The sequence below is a fragment of the Ochlerotatus camptorhynchus genome, unplaced genomic scaffold, assembly GCF_037179485.1.
Source record: "Ochlerotatus camptorhynchus isolate MF236.1 unplaced genomic scaffold, CSIRO-AGI_Acam_v1.1 ptg000556l, whole genome shotgun sequence".
NCBI classification, from domain to species: Eukaryota; Metazoa; Arthropoda; class Insecta; order Diptera; family Culicidae; genus Ochlerotatus; species Ochlerotatus camptorhynchus.
The window spans coordinates 1491260-1502291 of NW_027041039.1; the positions used below are offsets into that span (position 1 = coordinate 1491260).

At 40.9% G+C, this 11032-nt stretch overlaps 1 protein-coding gene across 1 annotated transcript; it reads left to right on the forward strand.

Moving 5' to 3' along the window:
- Positions 1–301: 301 nt before the first annotated feature.
- On the forward strand, positions 302–10070 carry Akt (Akt kinase). The gene is made up of 5 exons (XM_065236592.1): positions 302–1079; positions 1146–1343; positions 1431–1582; positions 8617–9235; positions 9299–10070. Exons 1-5 carry the CDS (start codon positions 567–569, stop codon positions 9377–9379), a joined length of 1563 nt encoding a protein of 520 aa, XP_065092664.1. The 5' UTR covers positions 302–566; the 3' UTR covers positions 9380–10070.
- Positions 10071–11032: the final 962 nt, after the last annotated feature.

Genomic DNA, 11032 nt, shown 5'->3' on the forward strand with positions numbered 1-11032 from the left:
AGAATTATTTACATCAAGCAACATCTGATTTAATGCGGCATTGAATTCTCAACTTTTTCGTATACAAATTTCCGTAGATGTGGCATCGCTGGGTACACCTTTCCCAATGCTGTTCGTGCCTGCTGCCTCCTCAAAGTCGTTGAATGGGAATCACAGGCGGGCGAGTTTTGTTTTGTATTTGCCAACCGCTTACGTACTAATCCGGTTTCATTCAACACTTCTCCATTCGCGTCAAACGATGATTTAATAAACAATATTCAATATTTGCTTTACAGATTCGAGAAAAAAAAACAACAAAAATAACAACGAAGTAGCGGCAGCAGCAGCAACAGCAGCAGCAGGCACGGTGCCAACAGTACTGTTGATTGAAACGAAAGGAGAAGTCCTCATCGTATCGCAAATTGCAGTGCTTCGCAGATCGGTGAAAGTGCACGGGTGCACACGCGAGTGCTTTGAATTAACACGTCGTCGTCGTCGTCGTCATTGGGAACGAAACGACCTAATAAACCAGGCATACCTCAAAATTGTGACTAGTGACTTGCACCCAAGTGCTAAACCAGATCAGAATGTCTTCATCCGACAACAGTCAACCTCAGCCTCCTCGCGTCATCCAACCGTCAGCAGCTCCGGTTGTGAAAGAAGGCTGGCTATATAAACGCGGTGAGCATATTAAGAACTGGCGCTCGCGTTATTTCATCCTGCGCGATGACGGAACACTGGTCGGCTACAAGAACCGCCCGGATGCATCGTTCCAAGCGGAACCATCCAATAAATTCACCGTTCGAGGCTGCCAGATCATGTCTGTTGATAGGCCACGACCGTTCACTTTCATTATCCGTGGCCTACAGTGGACCACTGTCATCGAACGAATGTTTCACGTCGAAGAAGAACGAGAACGCCAGGAATGGGTCGAAGCAATCCGGAGCGTAGCCAATCGACTGACCGAAGAAGAAGCCTACCAAGGTTCCCAGTCTAACGAAGACGTAGAGATGGCCTCCATCGCCGAAGATGAACTGTTGACAGAAAAGTTTTCAGTTCAGGGCACATCAACTGGAAAAATCAGTGGCAAGAAGAAAGTGGTATGTATTATCTACAACGTCTATTTGACGAGCGAATCCATGATTAATATTCGGTTTTTTTTGCAGACACTGGAAAATTTCGAGTTTTTAAAAGTACTTGGCAAGGGAACCTTCGGCAAGGTGATTCTGTGTCGCGAAAAAACAACCGCCAAACTGTATGCCATCAAAATTCTGAAGAAAGAGGTCATTGTACAGAAGGACGAAGTCGCTCACACGATGGCAGAGAATCGCGTACTCAAAAAGACCAACCACCCTTTCCTAATAGTGAGTTGCAATCAAACACATAGTACCGTGGTTAAAAATAAACCCTGACGGTTGATGCAAATGTTTTGTTTTTCCCGTACATTCCAGTCATTAAAATATTCATTTCAAACGGTGGACCGTCTGTGCTTCGTGATGCAATACGTCAACGGAGGGGAGCTGTTCTTTCATCTCAGTCGCGAACGCGTTTTCACCGAAGATAGGACCAGATTCTACGGCGCTGAAATCATATCGGCACTTGGGTGAGTACCTCTATACCTACTTGTAAAAACCCATGTCACGCTAAATTGAGGGAAAATTAACCCCCTCTCCCCTCTTTCGTGACGTTTTTCCTATACCTAATGCATTGCTTGTCTCAAAATCATAAAACCCCGCACCCCCCTTAGAGCGTAACATAATATGTGCAGGTTACAGGTACTATATGAATCATCTCCATTCTATTTTGACATGGTGGGTGGGGTCGTGAAGAATAATAATTCCTGTAATTCCTGATACTTGATGTCGAAAGTATGACGAAGTGTGAAATCGTGGCTGCAAACCTAAGAAGAAAAAATACCCAGAATATTCAGCTGCAGTTTGAGTTTCAGCATACAAAAAAATGTTCCTTGATTGTTTTGTTTTTCAACCAATTGGAACAGTTCTATCTGGGATTCGTGGGTTCTAATGCCACCGTGTCCCACCTTTCATGTATCTTTTAAAATTCTCCAAACAATTTGTTCTATCTTAGAACACTTAAAAGGTCGTAACACACATTTTTTACTTTCTGGTAAATAAATCAACTTATTGAACATATTTTACAAAAAAAAAAACTGTTGCAGGCTTAATGCTTGAAGCCAACTTCCATTTCATTTTAGTCTAAACAAAGTTGAGGGTTGTGTCCAAACCACGACCGCATTGTTGACGTTGAACTACGAGATTATTTTGCAGTTCCATTCAATAATATATAAGTGACAAAATAAATGGTTTAGCAATTTAGTTGAAAATTCGAAACCCTTGATATTTTGCACGGATTTCCCGTAGAATTCACATGAAATTATCTTTCTAATTCCCACAGAATTCAATACTCTCGGAATTTCTTTGAAGTTCTTAGAAGAACTTCTCGGAATTTATTTATAATATTCATTGGAAATTAACCTGTAATCCTCTTTATAATCGTGATGTAATTTCACACAGAACCACCTAATAATATTCTACTTTGAACTTAAATAATTGACTTGGCGTTGTAGTCAAAACTTTATAAAAATACTTTCGAAAACTCCATTGGAATTTGTATCTTACATCCCTTATTATCTCTAGAATTCATCCTAAAATTTCATCTAAATTCCTTTGGAATTTTCATCAAAATTATCGTATAAGTTCTTCAAAGTGATTGTATCCGGAAAATCTAGCAGTGCAGAAGATTATTATTTTCCAAAGAGAAGACGAAGTATATTTTTTTCCCGGTTCATCATCGAAATTCATGAATAAAATTGGGGACTGTTCTGTTCTAGACTATAAGCAAAGGAGTGTGTTATTTTCATTCCCTTTCATTGTGGAAATTCATTCCCGATTTCCCGGTTCACTGGTCACCCTGTGTCCAGTATACAATAGGTCTTATCCATTTGAATAACATTACTAGAGATAGCAATCTCCTATCTAGTCGAAACACAGAAAACTAAACTAACTCAGAGAGTGAGTAACTTTTGCTCATTCGTAAGGATAAATTTCTAAAAGCGTTGGTCACTCTCTGAATAAGATTCGTTTTCAGTGAATGTAGACTGCTTAAGCAAGCCTTTTGAATCAAATGCTACTAGCGCTGCATGGTGAGTGACTTCTGAACTAAGAGGCCAATCATGAGATATTGTCCATCCGAATAACTTCACTGAATACAGAAACCTGTCAAGTTAAAATAACCAACCAATAAAGACAACCATACGAATGAGTAAAAGTGACTCACAACTGAGTATAAGTTATTCACTCTCTGAGTTAGTTTCGTTTTCAGTGTGGAACGCAACGAACACCCCTGTTTATCACTCGGCAGTCAAACGATGACTGCAGTAAAACTTTCTTAAGCATTTGGATTATCATTCTATGCCCCTCCTTTTTTCAGTATTTAGTTGATTTAGTAATTAGGTGAATGAATTGAAAAAGATGCTACGATGTTCACGCTCCAGCGAACAAGTTCGAGGTCGACCCAACCAACGTGAGTGCAACGCTGAATGATTGTGCGGCTTCGGCTTGTGTTGTTAGGGACCAACTTTCTGATGGCTGTGTTAGGGGTGAGCACCTTGCGGTGGAATAAAATTATGAGAAATTTGAATGTTTCCATATTTCTTAATTTTTAGCTATTTAAAAATTTAACATTTATAATGTGTGACATAGGGCCTCATAGCCTAGTCAGTAAAGGCACGGTATTACCAAGCCGGAGGCGGCGGGTTCGATTCCCGGTCCGGTCGAGGGAATCTTTCGGGTTGGAAATTTTCTCGACTTCCCTGAGCATAGAGTATCATTGTGTGCCACACAATATACAAATTCAAGCATTGGTATTGGCATCGAAAGCTCTCAATTAATAACTGTGGAAGTGCATTTAGAACACTAAGTTGAGAGCACGCAATAAGCTAATATGCGCTAAGCAATAAGTTTGAAATGCGAATAAGAAGAAGAAGACATAGGGGAAATGGCTCTAATGTTGGCCTATGGATCTAAGATTGGGCCCATCGCTAAAAATCTGCTATTTATCAATTTTATCTAGATGAACGCGTCATTGGGACGGTACTAATGGATATTTTTGGTCGCTATTGAAAATTTAGTCGATTGCTGAATTTATGTATGGGCCCAAATTAGGGACACTTAGGCCAACATTACATACATTTCCCTTACTACACAAATCTTTTAAAACTGCCGAATCAATCGACATACAAATCATCAAAATCCATTGATTATTGGCCAAGTTATTAGCATTTAAAGTCTGATCATTTTTCATTGCATTTCCCTGGATTGGCAGTTCTACGTCAACATACTTGTCTCTACTTATTCGACAAAATTTGTATCAGATTTAAATAAAATGCTCCATTTGCAAAATAAAAGCATTTTAAGATTGCACTCGTCATATCGATGATTCCAGTTTGATGTTGATATCAAAATTAGATTTCAATTTGCTGTCATTTTGATGCTGGATTTTGCTCGGGTAGGCATTCAAGGAGCATTGTAGAACGAATTCTAAGAATTATCGGGAGTGATATTTTTTAGTGTTTGTGCATTCTACCAATCCTTTAAATGCTAGTCTACTTCTAACCCCTATCTTTAAAGTCTACTTCTAACGCCATTTATTAAAGTTAAACATCGTTGCATTGATCAAAAATTAACTTCAGAATCCAATAATTTCGTGCGATAAATTAAAAACAACTTCAATACAAATCCATCTTACTTACACATCTGTCATGCAATCGGCAACAAACAACTACCTACAAAATAACTAAGCAGCAATACAATTCCAAGCGCAGTTATAGTGTCACATGCGAAGGAAAAAATATCTATCATCATTTGTTTACAATCACGTTCCGTTGTTTTTCTGTCCTAGCTTTACCAATCATATTTGCCGGCACCTGCAAAAAACGGAGCCATCCAATGCCAGCACTACCTATCCCACAAGGTGCAAAACAGCACTCAGAAAAATTTGGCATTCACCTCAATTTATGACAGAAAACAACATTCCGATGATGCATCATCGCGTGCATCATCGCGGCTTGTGATGTCGAGACTGAGAGATCATTAGAGTATTTTTTCGCGCGTCTTTCTCTCTCTTTGATTTGAGACAACTGCCGCGTCGTTGTCTATGAGAAATGTTGCTATTGCCACCTTCCACAGACTGTGCGAGTACAATACAATATACTGTCTATAATCGCATATCAGTCCCATATGGATTTTCGTCTATTTAGTTCCATCATTTCGTTAGGGCTAAACTGCTTTTGTAAATAATGACTTCAACTGCCGATTTCTCGCAAATAATAGCTCACTTCTGCAAAAAAAAAACGATGTCAACTGGTAGAGGAAACATTCCATAAAGTAATTTCGCCCTTTTGAATTGTTGGCACTGAGTTCTGCTTTTTGAATTGCCATATTTTTATAACATTGATATAACAAAGCATGTAAGCTTAATTGCAACTGATTTTAACTTGAAACATATAGGGGAAATGTATGTAATGTCGGCCTAAGTGTCTCTAATTTGGGCCCATACATAAATTCAGCAATCGACTAAATTTTCAATAGCAACTAACAATATCCATTAGTACTGTCCCAATGACGCATTCATCTAGATACAATTGATAAATAGCAGATTTTTAGCGATGGATACAATCTTAGATCAATACATTTGCTATGATTTTCAAATATTAACATGGAAATTGCACTTTGATTCTCAACGCCTACTTTTTCCAATGGCGGATTTCGCGGATTCGTCGGGGATTTGAATTTTTGTCGCAAAAATTGCGAAAACATTAAATGATGTCGCAAAAATCGCGAAGAGGTGTGCTATCACAAAATTTGCAGAATTCATGTTAATGGCGCGAATTGTTTGTGATAATTTTTAGGAAAAATTATCAGGGTTTTCTATTTATCGTGTATTAAGATGCCAGAGGTGATGCCAACACTCCAGTTCCACTCCGAGATCGAAGCGATAGAAAATCTGTACCGCGTAAACGACACACGGAAATTCTACGAAAAGCTAAATAGTTCGCTCAAAAGCTACGTGCCGCAAGCCAATTTGTGCAAGGACTTGGACCGTAACCTTCTTGCGAACGAATGTGAGGTGATTGAGAGGTGGAAGCAGTACTATGACGAGCACCTCAACGGTGAGGCAGAAGAAAACGGCCCCTGAAGGCTGAAGCTAGGCGGATTGGACTTGCCATCAACGCATCAAAGACAAAATACATGAAATGAAGAGGTTCTAGGGAAGACAATGTTAGCCTCCCATCCGAGTTCAGATTGACGGTGACGAAATCGAGGTGGTCGATGAGTTCGTGTATTTGGGCTCACTGGTGACCGCCGAAAATGATACCAGCAGAGAAATTCAAAGACGCATTATGGCAGGGAATCGTGCCTAGCTTGGGCTCCGGAGGACGCTCCGGTCAAATAAAATTCGCCGCCGCACGAAGTTGACTGTCTATAAGACGCTGATTAGACCGGTGGTCCTCTACGGCCACGAGACCTGGACTATGCTCGTAGAGGACCAACGCGCCCTTGGTGTTTTCGAACGGAAGGTGTTGCGTACCGTCTACGGTGGAGTGCAGATGGATGACGGAACGTGGAGGAGACGAATGAACCACGAATTGCAACAGCTGCTGGGAGAACCATCCATCGTCTACATTGCAAAAAATTGGGCGACTACGGTGGGCTGGGCACTTCGTAAGAATGCCGCACGACGACCCAGTGAAAATATGGTTCTAGAAAGCGACCCAACATGAACAATAAGAAGAGGCGCGTAGTGGGCAAGGTGGATCGACCAAGTAGAAGGTGACCTGCGGACCCTTCGCAGACTACGAGGCTGGCGAACTGTGGCCATGGATCGAGTAGAGTGGAGACGACTTCTTCGGACAGCAGAGGACAACAAGGCCTTAGCCTGATTGGTGTGTGTGTGTGTGTGTGTGTGTGTGTGTGTGTGTGTGTGTGTGTGTGTGTGTGTGTGTGTGTGTGTGTGTGTGTGTGTGTGTGTGTGTGTGTGTGTGTGTGTGTGTGTGTGTGTGTGTGTGTGTGTGTGTGTGTGTGTGTGTGTGTGTGTGTGTGTGTGTGTGTGTGTGTGTGTGTGTGTGTGTGTGTGTGTGTGTGTGTGTGTGTGTGTGTGTGTGTGTGTGTGTGTGTGTGTGTGTGTGTGTGTGTGTGTGTGTGTGTGTGTGTGTGTGTGTGTGTGTGTGTGTGTGTGTGTGTGTGTGTGTGTGTGTGTGTGTGTGTGTGTGTGTGTGTGTGTGTGTGTGTGTGTGTGTACCTTGGCAACCTATGATTCGGTAATGTCTAGCAACACTGCCAAAGTAATCAAAATAGGCGCTGTCCGATTGGATCTGGATATGCCAGTTCGTTTGGCTCAAAACCAGCCAGTCCACTTCTCTCTTATACTAGTCCTTCTCTAGTTTCAACCAAAACGCATTCGGTTGTGTTTTGGTTGAAGGAACACCAGCACAAACAATTCGAAGTAGTTTGTAGTTTGTGGTAGTAATTTCTGATCACTGGTCAAATTTGGTATTACATCTGTAATACCAAAATAGATTAGTGACCAGAAGTGACGCTGTACTCGACTTACATAATAGGGCCCTATGCTTTGTTCGATGGCTTGAACTGCCGCGGCATAGTGTTCGCCAGTTGAACTGTCTTCGTCCTTTATTCAACTGCTGTTTCCCTGGAGTAACGCGTTCATTCATTCTTTTAATTAGTTTGCGAATCCTCTCTACAACTAAGGTTGCGGCATTTCATCTACATGTTCCTGATTATGTAATCGCAATACGATCTAAAAAGCTACAGTGTCCTAGTAAGCACCATAGCTCGAGTCGTCTGTTAGTATTGTGTATTATATGGAGAACCCAACCGAGATATTAGCCATTCAGACAGCAGTTGATAAACTCTCTCGAAAAGAAAAACAAAGAATTGTAAGTTGTTGTTTATAAATAAGGGTGTCACACAATCATTTTTTGATGGGGTCTAATTTTAACTTCATTGATGATATATGTTGACAATGTTATACACTTAAAATGAGGTGTACAAACTCCTAAAAATATTCACAGAATCTCATATCAGCGCACTATGGTTAGGATGACATTGTTGCCCCTAGTTCTCGTGTACATTATTTCCAATCTAATACACCAACACAGCCAATTCTTGAAAGCATCCTTGAAAATGATATATATACCTACATCATTTTTCTTGTCTATTTGATATATGTTTCACATCGAAGATGCGTCACACATATCAAAACGGCCAGGCCCACTTTGCAGCATTTAAGGGGCAAGATGATCCAGAAAACATCGGGAATGAAATTTGTAGACACCTTATTACATAAACATAACCATCAGACGAGCTTTCCAGTAAGAGTAACCTAATGTATTCTACGCATCTCAACCCTACCTTGCTATCAATTTGTTACCCCTAACCTCGAGATAGCCGCGAGTAATCGGCCCCCGCATTACCCACGTTAGTTTTAAATAATTGTGATCTAAACAATGAATATCGGCTCCGCAAAGCTACGGCAAATGAGCCTGGAAAAATAAATGCATTATAAAAAAAAATCTCATTGGTCTTTTTACACAAATAGCTATCTACATTCACACGAAATCGTCTACCGTGATTTGAAGCTGGAGAATCTCTTGCTGGACAAAGATGGTCACATCAAAATAGCCGACTTTGGCCTCTGCAAGGAACAGATCACCTACGGACGCACTACGAAGACTTTCTGTGGCACACCGGAATACCTAGCGCCCGAAGTGCTGGAAGATAACGACTATGGTCTCGCCGTGGATTGGTGGGGTACCGGGGTGGTGATGTATGAAATGATGTGTGGAAGGCTACCATTCTACAATCGTGACCATGATATTCTGTTCACGTTAATTCTGATGGAAGAGGTTAAATTTCCCCGAAATATCAGTCCCAACGCGAGAGATCTGCTTGCCGGTCTACTGATGAAACAACCTAGAGACCGTCTCGGTGGCGGACCGAATGACGCCAAAGCGATCATGGTGCATCCGTTTTTCTCGAGCATTAACTGGACCGATCTTGTGCAGAAACGTATACCGCCTCCCTTCAAACCGCAGGTATCGTCCGATACTGATACTTGTTACTTTGATTCGGAATTCACCGGCGAAAGCGTTGAGCTGACACCACCGGACAACGCTAGGCCTTTGGGGGCTATCCAAGAAGAACCACATTTCTCACAGGTAATTACAATTGCTTAGCAATGTCAGTATTGACTTTTCTGATGCGCTTCAATCTCATTGCAGTTCAGCTACCAGGATATGGCATCTACTCTGAATACGCCGTCGTTTATCAACAACTCGAATAGCTACGTATCGATGCAGTGAAACCGTCGAGCGGATGATGAAGCTGTGTGCTACAATCGACTCGGCAGTAAACGCGACTTATGCTCTTCGGGGTATCCAAAATCGCTAACACCATCGCATGTAGGAACAATACATGGGAGTAAGCGTTTCTGCCGTCGCAAAGCGTTCGGAATCGTGTGGATTTGCTACGTAAACCAGGTGGACCTTTTCGCGTTGAGATTTTTGTTTTGCAGTTCGGGAGTGATAAGAGGTCAAAGTGCAGAATTACTTAGTTACGGTAACACAAACAAGCATAGGTTTTGAATAGCAAAGCAGAAGCGTCAATAGCTACTACAACTACTGTCAAATATTACCGACAACTACAACACCACAGAGGATGAGACAATGGTCCTGAAACGGGCCGAACCCGCAGCAAAGCAAAGCCCAGCAATAGACCGGTTTATTTTCAGGTAACGCTAGCCACAACCACAAAACAAACACGAAACAGGTGCAATCGCAAAGCGGTCACATTCACAATAGGACCCAGCAATAGCCCGGATGTTGAAACACAACCGGAAGGCTTTTGAAGCCCAGTGTTGAATCAACAAACTAACCCATTCCATACTCCCTTCATTCGATGACGAAAAACAAATCCAACAAAACCATTCTATAGCTACACGCATATGACGTATAAATTAGAAAACAAAACATAACAAACCATACACAACCTCCCCTGCGAATGAAATGGCTCTTCCTTTTAAATACAGAAGAAACAACACAAAACTAAAACTTGCGAACTAAAAATAAGAAGGCGTAAACGAGTAAAGCTAAACTAAAGTAAAATGAGAGAAGGATCGAACTGTGATAAATTGTAGAACCAATATAAGATGAAAGCGAGCGAAACAAATTTATGAGGTTACAACGTACATGATAAAAGCAGAAGCATAAAACTATTTGATTAAACATAAACAACCATAACTTTTAATTAAAAATAATTACGATATACAATGGAACGGAAATTTTACTCTAACAAAACAAAACAAAACAAAAATTGTCATTCGATGTAAATGTATGGATTTCAGTTTTTCCCCTCCGTCGGCGGGATGAGACTATTATAAATTAAAAGACGGTTAATTCACCAGCGGATTTTTGTGTTCTAGAAACATGTTGTTCATGGGAAGAAGCATATTTTTTGTGTGTGGAAAAACTCTATTGATTGTATAATTACGAAGACAATGTAAAACGACCTATCTACCTTTACCAATGCCAAATTGGCTCTAAATTCTTGTTTTTTTTGTCTCTTAATCAACGCAGGCTTTAATTTATTTTAATGAACAAACTTCAGAATAAAATACAGTCCAACGAAGGATTGGAAGTTTTTCTCGTGAACAGGGCAAACATGTGGTAATGTACACACAAGAGTCGCACAGTTCTTGTTTATCGCTATCAGTGACCGCAGTATGATTTGGTCGGTCTAGCAGTGAAAATGTTGTTAGCTTTTACGCTTACTACTGTATCATCATGTCATGGTTTCAAATGGCGTTTCCAGCATTCAGAATCTTTTGTTTACATACCCAATAGCATATCAGACCGTCAGCAATACGTCAGAGTGAGTTTGCGATGAACTGAGGAAAGTTAGCGTTTTGTAGTACCTAAAGGGTCAGGACATTGACCGTGATCTGAAGCCATCCCTGC

Bases quoted from the DNA above. Each gene is read 5' to 3' on its own strand.
- Akt (XM_065236592.1), top strand. From the start codon at position 567: ATGTCTTCATCCGACAACAGTCAACCTCAGCCTCCTCGCGTCATCCAA. The intron at 1,080-1,145 runs GTATGTATTATC...TTTTTTTTGCAG, and splicing joins TCAGTGGCAAGAAGAAAGTG to ACACTGGAAAATTTCGAGTT. The intron at 1,583-8,616 runs GTGAGTACCTCT...TTACACAAATAG, and splicing joins GAAATCATATCGGCACTTGG to CTATCTACATTCACACGAAA.